Raw genomic sequence first — 17898 nt, 5'->3', positions numbered from 1 at the left:
TCTATGGAGCAACGTGGCATCCTTCATAATGTTAAAGGAGACATACAGAGAACAATACAACACTGAAACAGGGCCTTCAGTCCTCCAAGCCTGTACCAACACATTTTGCCCTTCCATACTAAAAAGGTCTTCACTTACAGGATCTGTATCCCTCTATTCCCTTCCTATTCATGTATTCATCCAGGTGCTCAATGGATGCTGTTATTATGTCTGCTTCCATCACCTCCTCTGGCAAGGGTTCCAGGCACTCACCACCCTTTGTATGAAAAGCTTACTTCACACATTTCTTTTAAACTCCATTCCTCCCCTCCCCCATGACACTTTGAACTTGTGTCCCCTAGTAATTGATCCCTCCTCTGTAGAAAAAAAATCCTCTTACTTTCCACTCTATCCATGCCTTTCACAATCTTATAAACTATCAGGTCACCCCTCAACCTTCAATGTTCCAATGAAAACAAACCCAGTCGACACATTTCTTCATAGCTATAATCCCCATACCAGGCAACATGGTGATAAAGCTTTCTGTACCCTCTCCAAAGCATCCATGTCCTTCTGGTCATGTGCTGTCCAGAACTGTATGCAATATTCCGAGTGTAGCTTAACTGAAGTTCTATATAGCTGCAGCATAACTTGGCTATCCTTATATTTAATTTTCTTCCAATGAAGGCAAGTATGCCATAGGTAGATAAGGCAGTTAAAAAAAGGCCTATGCTGCCACCTTCACTGATCTGTGGACCTGCACACCCAGATCCCTCGATGTTTCAACACTCCTAAGGGTTCTGCTATTCACTGGATAATTTCCACCTGTACTTGACCACCCAAAATGCATCACCTTTTGCCCAGATTAAACCCCATCTGCCATTTTTCTGCCCATGCCTCCAACTAATCTATATCCTCTGACAATCCTCCTCACTATTCCCAGTTCCACCAATCTTGGTACCATCCACAAATTTACTAATTAGACCGCCATGTTTTCCTCCAAATCTTTATGTAGACCATGAACAGCAGAGGTCCTAGCATTGATTCCTGTGGAACACCACTAATCACAACCCTCCATTCTCAAAAACATCCTTCGACCACTATCTCCTGTCTCCTATCACTAAGCCAGTTCTGTACCCATCCTGCCATCTCACCCCTAATACCATGTGACTTTACCTTTTGTACCAGTTTGCCATGTGGGACATTGTAATTGCTTTATGGAAGTTCATGTAAACATCAACTGCTTTTCCCTCATCAATCATCTTTGTCACCTCCTCAAAAAATTCAAACAAGTTAGTGAGGCACAGCCCCTCCTGCAGAAAACTGTGCTGTCTATCACTAGTATGTCCACCTGGCTTCTAAAATGTGCATAGATTAATGGTTAATTGATAGAAACAGTATAGGAATGGTTGATGAAAATCTGTGGTTACACAAGAACCCAACTCAAACACAAATATAATTGGAATGCAAAATAAGACAGACATTAGTATTTCAGTTTAGTTTATTATTTAAAAAGAGGCTGCTCAAAAGATATTTGAATGATTTATTACCAACCCAGTGGTAACACGTATTGCTCCATAAACAAAGATTGATATGCAATGTATAAAGTACTGATAGACACAACAGGAATGTTAACACAATGATTTCATGTCATGGGAACATTATTGGCTTCAGGACATTAATACAGATAATTAAATGGTAGAAAGATGTCTTATACAGTTAAACAGCAACTCTTGAACAAAGATGAGATGTTTGGCTATAACTACATTCAAGTAGGTTGCAACAATGGTTTCAAAGTGTGTCACCTCATGTTTCTGAGCAATTTATCCAGTTCAAGTGCAAAAGACACATTTCTATGTCTAGCATGTGCTTGTACTAACTTTTTTTTCAATTACACAACTTCCTTTTCATTTAAGTGTCAAACTGAGAATAAAGATATTTGTTTCTTTGACCTTGTGCTTTTTTTCCAATGCATTGTAACAACAATCTTAAGAATTCAGGAAAGATGGTGACATTTCCAGAACAGGTAGGAATTAAAGTTCAGTTCTATCTTTAAAACAATTACAGTCTGTTAGAAAATGCAGTTCTGTAAACATTAACACCTTTATGACATCTGACTAAAACATGAATTAGTACATTTTAAAAGTCTTGATTGCAAACAATGGATGCACTCATATATATATAATGTAAGGAGAAATTGAAGGATACAAAGAAATTGAACTGATTGTACTGTTTGCATTATCAAAGTCAAATACGCATTTTTGTTGCTGCACCATCATTCCAATCAGCTGCCACCAAAAAAAAGAGTCCTGTTTTGCACTTTTTTTTTAATTGCAGGCATTCTGAATCACTACCTGGAGATCATCGAACTGGAGTGTGATTGGCTAGATGATGTTGTAGCAGCACTGAGTTGTGAAAACCCACTGTGACTAGATTCAAGACTAGTCATGGATCCCCTGAAATAAAATTTAAAAAGTTTTTTTCAGGTTTCAATGCAATACAAACATTCATTTACGTAAAGTAACTTGCATATTCATTTGGATTTTGTTGATTGCAAATATTTTCTTCAGTATCTAAAACAATATTGTAACATGAAAGTTTACAATCCAAAGCAGTATCAACTTCCCACTGCAATTATACAGGCTCCTGTTAGCATTATTCACTTAATCGTACATCCTGTCCTTTCCCCACACTCAAATTATGGTCTCTCATGGAGCACCTTGCCATTACAACCCTATATTTTTTTTAAAAAGCCTCTCTACTTTATTCTTCTGTTGACAATGTTCAATTTATAATTTCTAACTCACCTAAGCCGGTTTTTCTCCAAGAATAGCTTTGATTCTTGCATCCATTGCAAATTTGAATTTCTGAATCAGACCTAATCTTTTGAGGAGGTTAGAAACCCCCAATCATTAGTCCATCAATATTTAAAAGCTGATTAAGTATCAAGCAGCTTTCAAATGATATCTAGTCAGATTGTGTAATTATTTTATTATTTTTACATCACATCAATTTTTTCTCTAATATAAAGCTCATGCATATGTACATTAAAAGTAGGTGAAACTCTTTAGTGCCTCAATTTGTCCCTGAAGTATCAAATTCAAAATGGTTTTATGGAATTACACATCTAAATCCTTGAAAAAGTAAAGTTTGGTCCAAATTATGGATATTTCAAAATTGATCAAAGCAGTTCAACAAACTTTATCCATGTTTTAGCAAATATCCCTGAGATTGGATTACTGCTCTTCCAATCTAATACAAAAACAGAGTTATGAGAGTCAGTCTCACTCACTGGGAGGGGACATCAGAAATACATGTGGGCAGGATACAAGTTTTCCCCACCACATGGCAGATGAGAATTATGTTAAAACAGACTTGTTTGTTTAATGCAATACACTTGTATTAGCACTTTTTATTAAAAAAAACACTGGGCAACATAAGAGAACTCATGACAACAGAAGACCTGAAAAGCCTTGACTTAACACTGGCACTGTGGCAAAGTGCAACTCAGCTATTTCCAAGTATGTAATTTGCAAACTGGAATCTGAACTTCTTCCTTTCTTATGCTGGTACAAACCAAACACAATCAAGCCAACGTGTGACCATGAAACATTGTAGCTTTGTCAAGTAACCAGGTTACCACCAGTTTTAAACATTTAAGTATATATTATAACCGAAAATAAATTATCACCACCAAAATACATAAGAATGACAAAACATGGGTTTCCTTCAGTAAAATTTTGCATCTTACTGAGGCAAAGTAGATGGTGATAGTGGTTCTAAGTGGCATCGTGGGTAGAGGGTTCCATGATCTGCGCAGAAGGAAGGAATTTCAGGAAGATTGTCTGCAGTTCAACTGTACAACTCTTCTCAGTTTTATGAAATACTGGAATAATTCACAACCTGATCCAAAATCAAGATAGAATCTCCATGGAAAACTGAAGAATGAACAGGTTCACCCATATTCAGTAAAGACTAATTGTACCTAATAAACATCTGAGCATATTTAGACATAGTACTGAATTCTCAAGACTTTTTAAATGCTGTACCTGAAATCATCCGATCCTATGACCTCAGTGTAATACATAACTTTACACTTGTGGGAAGAGACCTGCAATGTTGCCAGCACATCATCTACACGAGGCAGGTTAGTTGTAGCACAGGAAGGCATATTGTGAAATTTCCATTGTAGGATATAAAAACCAGGCCATCTTGTTACATGTGAACCCTGTAAGATAAAAACAGGAGAATTGATTATAACCTTATAAGAAAATAATTTTTAATATGTTTTAAAACATGCAAAAACCACTTACACTAAACATTACAGCAAAGATAAATTTTTGGAATGCTTCACATTGGATACCACAATTAACAATTAGACCAGATTACACTGGCCTCTCAATGTTGCTCTCTGGTATTATCAAACTGACCTGCACACTTTCTCCTTCTTTACAGATGAGTGGGGGCTCCACCATACTATAGTCCTTGCCCAGTTGCCATGACTTATCTATAAGCTGCACATTATTTCCTCCAGGGCCTGTTAACCCATGTGCTCCAAGGGTATCCTTTTTGGGAAGCTGGGGTGCTCGTTTTGAATGGTAGATGTTAAACGCAATATCGCCTTTCACCACATCAAAATCCCAGGTTATCACAGAAGATGCTTCCACCATTTCAATTAATAGCTGGACGCAAATCAAAACAAAATATAATATAATTAACATAAAGTGCCCTATTTCATCTTAACCATCAGGGTATGGGGTTTAAAGTTAAAATAGCAACAATACAAACAATATATTAAGGAATAGAAATGTGACCAGCTAAAAGGACAGCACAAATGTTACCTCATGTGGTGATCCTTTGAAAACACTTGCTGACTGATAAATAGTTTCAGTCAATAGTCTGATATCATCATTGTCAAGTTCTTCTGCTGTTCTATACATCGATTTGGGGATTAGACCACCCTCTGGAACTTCACACTAAAAGGTAAAATAAATAATTAAATAATATTTTTCAATTCATACACAGTGCGCAAAGAGATATTCCTGTAACCTAAAAAGTGGATAACTAGGACCTTTTGGTCAGAATGCTTCTAAGTAACTCCTCAATAAATTCTGTCCATTTAAAATACTACAGTAAAAAATGCACTTTGCCAAAATGGTCTTAATTTCCAACTTGTTAAGTTCTCAACCTTAATTGAGCTGTTGGGAAAATATCTAAATAGCTACATCCTCCTTCTTTGCAGGACAGTAACATGGGGATTACATGACATTGGAAATTCAAGAGAATAGATAAACAGGTCAGGCTTCTGATATTGATAACCCTCAAAATTAAAACCATTGCTGTCATTTGATTGTCATGTTATAGAGTACAGCAGTTTTCAACTCAATTCTAATTATAAACTTTGCTGCACGTTTGCTTATTTTAAATGGAACACTTTGTTTTGCCATTCACCCGATAATCCTGTTACCTGTAAGAAAATGTGCAAGAATGAAAATTAATATGTCCCTGCAGACTTGCCTTCCAGGAAACACCACTCCAGACAACTTTCCATTATTTTGAATCAAAAAACTCCAACAAAGTCAAACAACCTTGCAGAGGTCTTATCAGTTTGAAAAGATATCACACTAAATCAAAATTACTTCTTTGAAATAATTTCAGTCAGTTTTTTCAACAATCCACTCACTTTTCCTTTCAGTAAAGTAATAAGGACTACAAACTAAGAACAGAAAAAGCTGGAAAACACACATCAAGTCAGACAGTATCTATGGAGCAGACATGATTTTCATCACAGAATTTTACAATTCTTTTTCACATTCAACTTTTTGGTATTGGTAGCTCAAAAACACAACTGTTTATATGTAAAACTCAATTAGACATCTACTTCTACTTGTAAAATTCTCATTCAGACCCTTAATATGGAGGTGCCAGTGTTGGATTGGGTGGGTAAAGTTAGAAGTCATATGACACCAGATCAGAGTCCAACAGCTTTATTTAAAATCACAAGCTTTCAAAATGCTGTTCCTTCATCAGGTGAAGTGACTTAGGTTTTGATAAATTATGACTCAGTATCCTCAGAAACAAAGCTGATTGTGTAGTGAATTCTTACCATGCATTCTCCTCCAAGGAAATCAGGGATCACTTCTTTATCTATATAATCAACCAGACCTCCAGGCCCCTGGTAGTCATTTCCTGCATAGATGAGGAATTTCTTTCTTGTATTGTCATCAATGAAAGGACTAACCTGGAATTAAAAATAAGGGCACTGTATTGCAATTTAAAATGCATGGTGATTTCAACATGAAACAATTCATGCTTTATTTCTCAGATGCTGCAACACAACTTACCAATGTCCAAAGTACTGGAAACACTCTAGGTGCTCTAAGGATCAATAATCGACCCAACGTTTCTGGATAGTTAGCTTCAACAACTTCAATTATTCTCAACAGTGCCTTTACACCAGGTCGCCACAGATGTCTCATGTTCAAGCCTTCTAAATCCACCAAACATGTCCAAGAGCTATTTAAGAAAAACAAATAATTAAGAGCAGAACAATGTCAGACACTGAACTTAAAGATAACATATTTAATAATGCAATACATAAATATGAAATTGTTTCTTCCAGTCATGCCCTTTTTAATTGCTACATACTTTTTTTTATTCATTCACAGGATGAGTGTCACTGGCTAGACCAGCATTTATTGCCCATCCTTAATTGCATACAGGGCAATTAAGGGTCAACCACATTTCTGTGGGTCTGGAGTCACATACAGTCTAGACCAGCTAAGGATTGTAGTTTCCTTCCCCCTAAAGGACATTAATGAATCAGATGGGTTTTTTCCAATCAAAAATGGTTTCATGATCACCATTAGACAGTTAATTCCATATTTTTATTGAATTTAAATTCCAACATCTGTAATGGCGGGATTTGAACCAAAGTGCCCAGAATGTTGCCTGGGTCTCTGGATTAATAGTCTCGTGATAATACCACCACACTGTTTCCTTCCCTACTAATTGATAATGGGACCAAGATTAAACTCGTGATTACCTGATTGGTCTTCCAAACACATTGGTATTTTCCTCACATCGTCTTAATCCTTCTTCATTAATAGATAGAACCTGATTCAGAACAAAAATTTCAACAAAATAAGTTTGTGTAATCCCATTTTAAACCTTATTTTCAAAATTGATGTTTTAATTATAAATGTCCTCACAAAGCTTCATTTAAAAAAAATCCTTTTGTAGCCATTCAACACACATTGAGCATCAACTTCTCCTTTCTGCCTTGGTCTTGTAATACTTAACACCCTTGCCAAATAAAAACTTAGTGAGTTTTGCATTTTTCAATTGACCTAGCCTTACCAGTCTTTTGGAGAAAGGAGCTCCAGATTTCCACTTCTTGTGTGTGAGAAAATGTTTTCAGAAATCACCTCTGAAAGGTGTAGTTTCAATTATAAGCTTATGTTCCCTTGTTCTAGGCTTCCCCACCAGAGAACATTCTGTTAACTGTTGTTATGGCCACCTTAAAATACCTCAACTAGATGCAGACCTGAAACTTGTATATTCAGCAAATTAAACATTTTGCAATCTGTTCTCATACTTTCATACTTTTTACTGCTCATGTCACTCTGTTGAATCTGCACAGTACATCCTTCCAAGGTTAATACATTCACCTGCAGGTGCCTTGGAATTAATGCAGTTTCCAATGGGGTCTAAATAGATCTCTGTACAGCTGTAAGGTTACCTCCACCCTTTTGGCAGAAGCTGATTTGACAATGATCACCACAGCATTGATCTACACTTGTGCTCCTCAGCTATCATTACAAAGGCACTGTATCTCCAGTCTCTTCTGCTGAACTACGGTTTTATTTAACAGAGGATCTGAGATCTCTCCTCCCTGGGGAGAGGATTGTCCAGTGGGATTGATCATTAGTAATTCTACTTGGATGAATTTGTCCTTTGGGTTTAAACGCTACTGACTATTAATTACCTCCACTCAATGCACTAACTGAAATAGACAATACCGATATTGACACGGCAAGGACATCGATGGATCAATCCCGTGGTTCAAAGTAATTGCAAAACAACCACTTGCACCCTGCTCATTTCAACCAGCCACTAGGGACTGTTGTTAAGGAAATTCGTCAATCTCCGGCTACTCCTTTTTTGAAACATAACCTGTGATGTAAAGACTTGCTTTGATCTACTGTTTTGTCAGTTGAACTGTCAAGACTCCAAAGGGTCTCATCCACAGTCAATTATAGATGCCCTGGCTCCAGCAATAGAAATTTAATAGATGCAGAAAATACTCAATACTTTTGAAAATACACTCATCATTGCTCTCATTTGTTGTCAGTTTTCTACAACTTCATATAACTTTGACTTTAGCTATTTCCCCATCCACCACTTTATTTGTTCCTCTCTATCCTGCATGGAACTCAAAGTTTTAGTACCTTGATTGAATGTACACTCTGGCCAACTATGTAGATTTGATTATCCTGTTTTTCTGTCCACACATCCTTTGGCTGCTAATTCAAACCTATGTCCTTTAATTCTGTCTTCATAACATCCATCTCTTGCTCTCTGGAACTTAATAAGTTAGTGACCATTTCATTTTCCTTCCTGGCTCCCATGTTAACTGATATTATTAAAGGCTCTCTTCCCATAGGGCGTTGTAACAATTTCTTTCAAATAACTATTGTTAGCCCTCTCCTCAGAATAAAAAAAAATTGACGCTGAACCCTCAGTCCTCGGAAGGTACCATATCACCTCCCTTTATTCACAAAATTCCTGAGCATGATTTTGCTTCCCAAATGTATTTTGCTCCTTCATCCTCATCGCAAACCATATTTTCTTTGCCACCAATTCCAGTTTTCTCCCTGACAACACTTGAGGCTCACCAAACTGCTTGCAATACTTGTGTCATATTTGTTACAGGTACAATCTCGACCTCTTATACCCTCATTTGAGTCAAATCTTTCTCCCTGTCCTTTTCTGGTCTTCAGTGGCTTCATGTCAACCAAAATCTTGACATAATAATTTCCACATTCGTTTTCAAAATCCTCCCTACCTTTATCACCTCCTTTAGCTCTATGATATAGTCTAATCTCTAGGTTAAATTCTCCAATTCTAGCTTCAAGCATTCCTAAATCGCATTAGTACTAGCTCTGTGCTTTCAACTGTCCAGACCTAAATTCAGTAATTCCCCAAACTGTCCACACCATTTTCCCCTCGTTTAACACACCCTTTAAAACTGATGTCTTTTGATCATTTGATCTAATACTTACGTAGTCCAGTGTTAAATTTTGTTCTATTATACTCCTTTGGTTGTTTAATGAAAAGGATCATACAGATGGATTCGACAACTGTAGTATATTAAGCACTTCCGCCAACACTTCATTAACCTTTTACAGATTTCTTCATTTGGGTTCCAGAACATCACCAATCCCATACAGTTCCACTTATTATATAGTAAATAGTTTAATCAATCTTGTTATGATCCACAGTGCATTATATTACAATTTCCCCAAAATGAAGTCCACCTGCCAGTTTGTCCCTCAATTTATCAATGCCCCATGGCAAATTTCTGCTCCAAACTACACAATTTATTATGCTACATAGCTTGATATTTTCAGCAAAAATAGCTATTGTATTCTCTATTCCTTCATCTAGTCATGTGTACATTGTGAACAGGGGCACAATTACAAATCTGAGAGGCACCAATATTCCTGACAATTTGAGTGCATACCGAATATTTTAAAAAATTCAGCAATGTTTATTAGATGTTATTTAACCTTTACAAATTATTACTGGCTCTCTCTGATGAGCCCCATTGGATTCCTTAGCACTGATGCTGATTTTCTAGTATAACTCTTCTGCCCTACATAAATTTGGATTCATGACAATTTTACACCAAGTAGATTATTTTAAGTCCATTTCTTCAAACAGAAAAAAAGCCCCTCTGTGCACACAAAATGCCATCTTTAAGATTCTTCAAAATGGCAGTTGTGGACCGGACAGCCGCATAAAGTAGTTAAAAGTAAAATAATTGCTTCAATGAAATAGCGTAGGGGTATTCATAAAGATAAAGAAATCAGGGTAAAACTGAAGGTTGCAACAACGTACTGAGACTGCCAGACAGTAATGATCAATGTCAAGTAGACAATTTCCTGTACAACATCATGAATTCCATAATCATATCATTAAAAGCTGCTCACTATTCATCCATAATTTACAAGAGAAATTCAAATGACTCAGATCTACACACTTGGAAATAAACCAAAATGTGGCTCTCTTTTAAACTGATTACATTTGATAAGGTAACCAGTCTATAACCCGAACAAGATTACTTCAAAGGCTTATATAACATGCTTTTTGTGATTACAAGAAACTTTGAGAGATTTTAGCCTGGTACAAAAAAAATTTTCAAGTATGTATAATCTCAGAAAATATAAACTGCATGATGAAATGCCACAGAGTTGACAAATAATAGTTGTGCGTTATACGTTTTCTAATTATTTTCAATTTTATTTTGTTGAAATAATGTCATAGAATGATTGCAGTTAAAAATCTGTGGTAAGCACCTATCTTTCAAAAATTCAGTCAACACAAGTCATGTTATCTGAAGCTAAACAAATGGCACAAACGAAGCCCAATCTTGAATATTGGGATAAAGTAATAAACAAACTATTGTGTAATAGGAAAGTATTGAAATCACTATATACATTGCTTCATTTAAAGTTTAAAAATTCCATCCTTCGTTGCACACAAGGATACGTTTATTGCAATCTTTAAATTAAATGAGCGAAACTTCAAATGAATTTGACAGTTTGTCATTTCATTGGCAATACAGATAATGCCCTGGTTTACCTAGCATTTAGCAGAATTGGGGAAAAGAATGAAGCCCGCTGTGATCATACATGCATGAACATTCTGTAATGGCTTAATAATCATTCACTCAACTAGGTAAAGTTTTCTGAACTGCCTAACATAAAAATGTTGCGCCAATTAACATTTTGTGTATCTACTGCTCCTACAATAAAAATACCAGAATAGAATTTGTAAAGATTGAATCCAGTTTGGATTTGTAGACAATTTGCACCACAGGCAACTTTGACGCTGACGCACAGTTAAGAAATAAAATCATCATCCCTCTCTGCTCTATCAGATAGAGTTTGATCATTCTCAATCCTCTTCACAATGGCAAAAACCCCAAATGTGAAAATAACAATTATAAACGTTATATAAAGAAAGCACTTTTAATATAGTAATAATTAACTAGAAACTAAAAACAGCATTTTTATTGACTGTAGAGTTTCACAATTTCAGCCGAGAGAATACTGGAAATACACATGAAATCAATTTAATCAAGAAAGTAAATGATTGAAGTACACTTACATGCCGCAGCAGTGCTTCCTCTCCAAGTGCTCTGACGAGCCCTTTGGTATCCATCTGCCCAAGTCTTAAGATATACAAGGGTCTCCCATCTGTAAGAAAACAAAACATCATTAAAATGTTTTGCCAGTCTCAACTATAATATGCAAAATACCAAATTAGAAATTAATCTTCCTGAAGAGCTTTCACCAACAGTATGATAGCATTACATAAATTTTACTTCCTTACAGAACTAGAATATATCCATCGAGAAACTTATTGATTCTAATCCTTACAGTATCCAACTGAGACTCTCAAATTAAAATTAAGCTTTCAAGATCTTCCATGTTCTTGACCGCTCAATCTCTAGTCTTCTCCAAACCAAAACCTCCAAGGTCTCTACTAATTTCTATTCTCTTGAGCATTCCCGATTTTACTCCGTGGTGACCATGGTACTTCAGCTGCCAAGCCCTTCAGAGAATTTTCTCCCTAAATTTCAGTGCCCCGCTATTGTATTTCCTTCTTTAAGTCATTCCTTTAAACTCTGACATTGAGCCACCCAGGGTGATATTAGGGCAGATTGCCAAAGACAATTTTTTCATAATGCTCAAGTCAGACCATTTTCCTAATTTTCCAGCCAATGTTGGAAGTGAGTGTTCAAAATCACTTGAAACTGTCTGGAAGAAGTGCTGCACACCCACCACTTGCACCCTCAAGCCGTCAATTTAAAATGGAGTGTATAACAAGCATGCATTTCCAGCAGTGAGCTCGGCTTAGTTCCCATAACCTCAATGAATAAAAATCCACAAGCACTCAAAATATCAACATAATCAGCTACACTTTATTCCCTTAGCTTTCAAGTTCCTTCTGTCAAAATTAAGGCAGACAAGCAGGAGTTTAATGCCTAAACCTAGCCCAGAAAGTGATTCCTTTTTGCACAAGCATATTACTCTGATTTTCTACAAACTAAAATTACTAACTTTGTAGCAAAATATGGGGTAATTCCTCCCCATACGCGAGGATTCTGTTTCTGAGAATCCCGATGAATGATGAAATTTGCGAGTGCAGAGCCCATTAAAACTACAGGTTAAAAAATGTGGATATATTAGCTTGCCCATAGATGCTGAATTTTGTTGTTACCTCCTTGTTGGTGTAAAGAGGAGAATTCACAAGTCGTGAATTCATGCATGCAGTGGATATACCATAACTAAATATTAACAAGGTACTCACCCTCACTTTATATTGTATTTCAAACATTAGAAAGTTTCAGTCATGATTCAAGGCTGAAACTAGCCACTTAAAAGTAACCCTTAAATTACATATACAGTCACCTTCACAACTGATTATGAAACATAATGCTATCAATAAGTTTCTCAATGAATAAATTCTAGTTCTGTAAGGAAATAAAATTTATGTAATGCTATCATACTGTTGGTGAAAGTAATATATTGAATATATGGTATATCTGGCATACCTTTGTCATGGTGATGCCAACCTCCTGTGTAATAATCATGCAGCACTTGAGGTGGTGTCCATGTTTCCAAGAGGTAGTCTACTTTGTGTTGTTTGCGCCAAGTCAAAGACTGGCACAGAAGCTCCCTTGCTTTATCCATATGGAAGTCACGTGCTCTTAAGAACCGTAGGATGTGCTCATCTTTGGGGATCTGTTTATATGATAATTAAATTTACTCAACTGAAAGAACAAAGCAATGTTCTGATTGTCTGAATGTAATCAATACCTCATTTATGGATGTTTTCTCGATCAGACTTTTATCCAAGTACCACAGCTCCACATCCAAATCTCACTTGCATTAAAATTGCAGTCTGCTGATTACATTATAAATATTGAATTTCATAAAATACAATTAATAAAATTTTAAAATGGTTCCAAATGCAACAAGATCAGTATTTTAAAAGTCATATTTTATCAGTGCAAGTCAAATAATGAATGCCTTTAAAAAAGGCATGTATACAGGGCAAGTACAGCGACACATTGGCAGGCGAGAAGTCAAGGGGAGCCACTGCTACTTCACATTCAACACTACTACTCTGTAAAACTTACTACAATGAGCCCCCTCTTTACTTTGCGGCACCCACTCCATTCCTCTTACCTTTTAAGTTTTTGACTTATTCAGATTGTTTACAGATGGAAAATTAGGTAAAATCATTTAAGTTTTTGTGTGGAAGCTGGGGAACGTCATAATTGTGACAGATTGTGCTAATGAGATGATAAAAAGCATCCAGTGGTATTGAGCACTCTGGCATTTCAACCCTTGTTATACACAAAGAGCTTTGATCGAAGGTCCACTTCAAACATCAAAGCTCCACGAATGTAAACTAAAGTTACCTGACAGGGACAAGCTTGTGTATGAAAAAATTATTGTAATTTTCAGAAGGAGAAAAAGCACTTGTGATTTTACAATATTTTCTGTTTCAAGTATTTCCACAAGGATTCTACTGTTAATTACTTTTCAGAAGTAATCATGTTTTTCTGATAAGCTCAATTTAGGGAAAACAAGAATCAGTTGTCAAGCTTTGTGCATTATCAATACTCAACAAAAAAAACTTGTAGTCATATTTACTCTCTTTAAATCTTAAAATTAGTAATCAAATAACATTTCCTGTATAATTTCAAAAATCTGCCATTTTGATATATAAAGCCCGAATTTCGATTTTATCATGAATTAGCTGCACAGAATATTGTTATATTTATCCTAACACAAAAACAACTAAAACATTTGACCTATTGCACACTGAAAGATGAAAGCACTCTGATAACAAACAGAATTATAGCAAGGTTACACCTCAGAAGGATGATATTCAGCCAGTCACATCTGCACTAGTTCTCCAGAGAGGCAATACGTCTAATTACATTTCCCTGCCTTTTGCCATAGCCTTGCACATTCTTTCCCAGTAATAATCCAACTCCCTCATGAATGTCTAGATTGAATGTGCTTCCACCATACACATAGACAATGCTTGCTAGATTCTAACTATTTGATATATGAAAAGATTTTTTTCTCATGTTGCCATAGCTTCTTTCCTCAATTACCTTGAACCTCTACATCGTCTTTTCTCAATCCTTCCACCAATGGAAGCTTTGTCTAGTTAAGTGGTCAAGATTTTAAATCTCGATCAAATCCATCTCAATTTTCCCTTGCCAAGAAAGAGTCCCAACCTTGGAATGATTCGCACAGATTCTTTCTGCACTTTTAATCCCTTCACGGTATTCAGTCATGACCTGTTGATAGTTCACTCGAGTCAGAAGACAGTAGTTTCAAGTCTTACTCAAGGATTTGGGCACAAAGATCAAGGCTCATACTTCAGTAAGGTACTGAGAGTGCACTACACTATCAGAGGTGCTGTTTTTCAAATGGAGCATTAAATCAAAGCTCAGCCTGGCCTCTTAGGTAGAAGTAAAATATTTTGTGGCACTACTTTGAAGGAGAGTAGGAGTTATCTTCAGTGCCCTGGCCACTATTTATCAAGCAATCAACAAAATAAGGTGAAGAAATTTGTGTCCTTGCTATTTCATTAGATTATTACATCTATTACCTCCTTACCTTGCCTTTATGTGCTTCTTGAAGCCGTGTTCGAAGTCTAATGAGACAGCTTTCCTGCAGTGGGGTTAGGTCACCCAAATAACGCGCGATATAATCAGCATCCAGTTTATCTAAAAGCATAAGTGCAAACTGATACATCAGTTTATTATTTTAATTCACCTGGAAGCCCATTACCCGGTTAACTACCTAATGATTGAGGAAAAGACAAATGTTGTTTTCTGAATACTTCACACTAGCTTTTTTATATCTAGGTTAACAAGAACATCTGTTTCAAGGGCACAAAAAGAGATATTTTTCAACTTAGCTTTAAATATTTACGGAAAAAGAAAAATTTTTCCCCCAAGAACCTAAATGCAATACAATTAGCATAGATCATAGTTTCAGACTGTGCAATAGTTCTATAAATATCAATAAATAAAGGTGCATTTTTATCATTAAAAAAAAATTTACCATCAGGTGTTCCTGAGAGAGAATCAGGTGAATTATTGGAACCAGAAATTGAGTCTTTGTTAACATGTTCTTCCTTTACAGCAGCATCACCTCGGCCAGGTATGGCCACAGCTGGAGAGGAGGTCAATTTCTGAACAAAAACAGTCTTTTCCACATTCGTATTTACTACTGGGTTCCACCGTGGTACGTAAGTTATTCCTTCTTCCTCGAGCTGTTTTAGGTAGTATTCAATTATTTCTTTTCCCTTAAAAAAACATAATTCATAGTTTTTCAATGTTAAAATATCACATACAAAACTCCAACAATTAAACATTTTTATGTTGTGGAATTTAATTCAGTTCAAGTAGAACTTAGCAAATTTGCAACAATAGAAAGTATACGATATCCACATCACCTTTTATTGATGCCAATATTTTTCTCCACTATTTCATTGATTTAAAAATTAGAGTCCTTTGAGAAGGCCGTTCTGGATAATTAAATCTGAGACAGATTTTTAAGATCTTAAAATGGTCCTAAGAGCCCTAAGAAAAAGGAGAACTTCACTTTGCCCTCTATCATATATCCAGATCCTGGTTGACCTTCTGCTTAAACTTCCTCTTCATCATAGCTTTTGATTTCTTCAGCAAAACAACATCTATAAGCATCTATCTTGAATATACTCTGAGTGAATACATTTTGTGGTTAAGGGTATTCCAATGATTCACAATCATCTCATCTCCATTCTAACTAGTCCATGCCTCACTCTGACACTGTGATCCTCTATTCTAGATTCTGCTTACCCTGTCAAGCGCCTCAACCCAGAAAGCAGTTGAGTACAAGCTTTGCCTGCACTTCCCATTGCTTACCTTCCCACTTAACTGTGTATCACCAGCAAACCTGGATACATTACATTAATTCTTTTTAGATCATTACTATAGATTGCAAACATTGAAATTCAAGTATTGATCCTTGTTGAATCCTGCTTGTTAAGTCAAGCGAGTGTGCCATTTATTCCATCTCCTGTTTTCTGTTCTCAATCAATGCGAATACATTACTCTTAACCTCATGACTCCTAATTTTATTTGCTAATCTCTTTCGAAAATCTGCAGACGACAGTCACTGGCTCCCTCTTATTCAACCTACTGGTTACAGCAAAAGTCTTTTAGCTGTTTTGTCAAAGATGATTTTGGATGTCTATAGCTATCTTAATATTGAAAGTTATATTTTGTTTTATTGTCCCTTAAGACAGCTAACCAATTGATTGATTCATGACTGTAAAGAAAAATTATTCATAGGAACATGCCAGTCACTTGACGATACAATTGTGAAAAATCACGGAGTAAGAGCTATGAGCCACGAGTATGAGCAGCAGGCTACTCTTTTCACCTTTTCATGGCAATTGGTGGCAGAAGCAGCTACAGGTGTGCAGGGTAATTGTGAAGTGGGATTACTAATGCAGATTTTAAACTGACTGCAACAGAATAGTCTCATATATCCAAAACCTGGTTCTTACATAGAACACCAACATTAAAATCAAATTAGAATAAGGATGGTCAACAGCAATTATACATCAGTCATTGTACTTGATCCACGCACTAAAAGTTTATTTTGTAAAGGAAATCAAAAGCATTTCCCAATCATCACATTAGCAGAATGACACAGATAACTTACTTAACCTTTTTGAAAATTACTACAAAGCTAAATAAATTTACATACAATGAACATTCTTGCATTCATGTGTTTTCTTCTTGACCAGGTAACTCCCGCATTGTGAATACTGATACCGTACTTCTCGTCAATACAAACATAACTGCAGTCAGAAACGGAGGATTCGTTTGAAGAACATACTTGAAAACCAAAATGTCTCTTTATTAACATACCTTTTTGATGCTGCTGGCATACTGTTTCATTGCTATTTTTTCAACAGTGCTTTCAAAACCAAAAAATGACTTGATATCAAGACTTGCTGACTGTTCAAAGCAGGTCCAATCTTCATTTTCTTGATGAACCTGACAATAAGTACATAAAATAAGACATGTCAGGAGCAGCTCTGATTTTAAGCAGTTCTTTTCATTTCAACATATAGAAAAGAGACAGAGCAGTATTTGATGTAATTCTGGGGAATAAAGCCAGACTGGTGATCGAGGTAGCAGTGGGAGAGCATTTTAATGATGATGAACACCACCCCATACATTTTAAGTTTGCTGTGGGAAAGGAAAAGGATGGCCTATGAAAAGGGTTTTGGATTGGGGAATGGCAGATTTTTTTTTAAAAAAAGGCAGGATCAAGCCAGGTTCGACAGGAAACAGCTACTTCTGACTAAATCTAAATGGAACTGGAGAGAGTCCACAGAACACTAGATGTCTAGGAATATTCGGGACTGGATGAGAAGAAAAATTAGTGAGGAACTGTCAGTTCTGCTATAAATATGGTAGTTCCATTCTTGTGCAATCCCATGTTAGGAGAAAATCACATGATAGCAGCACCATTTGAAATAATGGGGCCAGAATCACTTTATCACTAATACACGCTTCAAAAGATTGATCAACAGAGACAT

At 36.1% G+C, this 17898-nt stretch overlaps 1 protein-coding gene across 1 annotated transcript in view; it reads right to left on the bottom strand.

Annotated features, from left to right (window-relative positions):
- Positions 1 to 1479: 1479 nt before the first annotated feature.
- Positions 1480 to 17898, bottom strand: part of LOC132827619 (SEC14-like protein 1) — a 48425-nt gene continuing 32006 nt past the window's right edge. Inside the window, exons 5-16 of the mRNA XM_060844178.1 lie at positions 17222 to 17350; positions 15363 to 15606; positions 14913 to 15022; positions 12824 to 13013; positions 11374 to 11462; positions 7025 to 7095; positions 6324 to 6495; positions 6086 to 6220; positions 4821 to 4955; positions 4410 to 4661; positions 4029 to 4207; positions 1480 to 2435 (exon numbers count right to left, since the gene is read on the bottom strand). Of these exons, the coding sequence (XP_060700161.1) occupies positions 2330 to 2435; positions 4029 to 4207; positions 4410 to 4661; positions 4821 to 4955; positions 6086 to 6220; positions 6324 to 6495; positions 7025 to 7095; positions 11374 to 11462; positions 12824 to 13013; positions 14913 to 15022; positions 15363 to 15606; positions 17222 to 17350 (1812 nt within the window). The 3' untranslated portion in view covers positions 1480 to 2329. The remainder of the gene's footprint in view (positions 2436 to 4028; positions 4208 to 4409; positions 4662 to 4820; positions 4956 to 6085; positions 6221 to 6323; positions 6496 to 7024; positions 7096 to 11373; positions 11463 to 12823; positions 13014 to 14912; positions 15023 to 15362; positions 15607 to 17221; positions 17351 to 17898) is intronic.

This window comes from Hemiscyllium ocellatum, chromosome 25 (assembly GCF_020745735.1).
Source record: "Hemiscyllium ocellatum isolate sHemOce1 chromosome 25, sHemOce1.pat.X.cur, whole genome shotgun sequence".
In the NCBI taxonomy this organism is placed as follows: Eukaryota; Metazoa; Chordata; class Chondrichthyes; order Orectolobiformes; family Hemiscylliidae; genus Hemiscyllium; species Hemiscyllium ocellatum.
The sequence above is the reverse complement of the archived record's forward strand: the minus strand, read 5'-3'. Positions and strand labels throughout refer to the sequence as shown.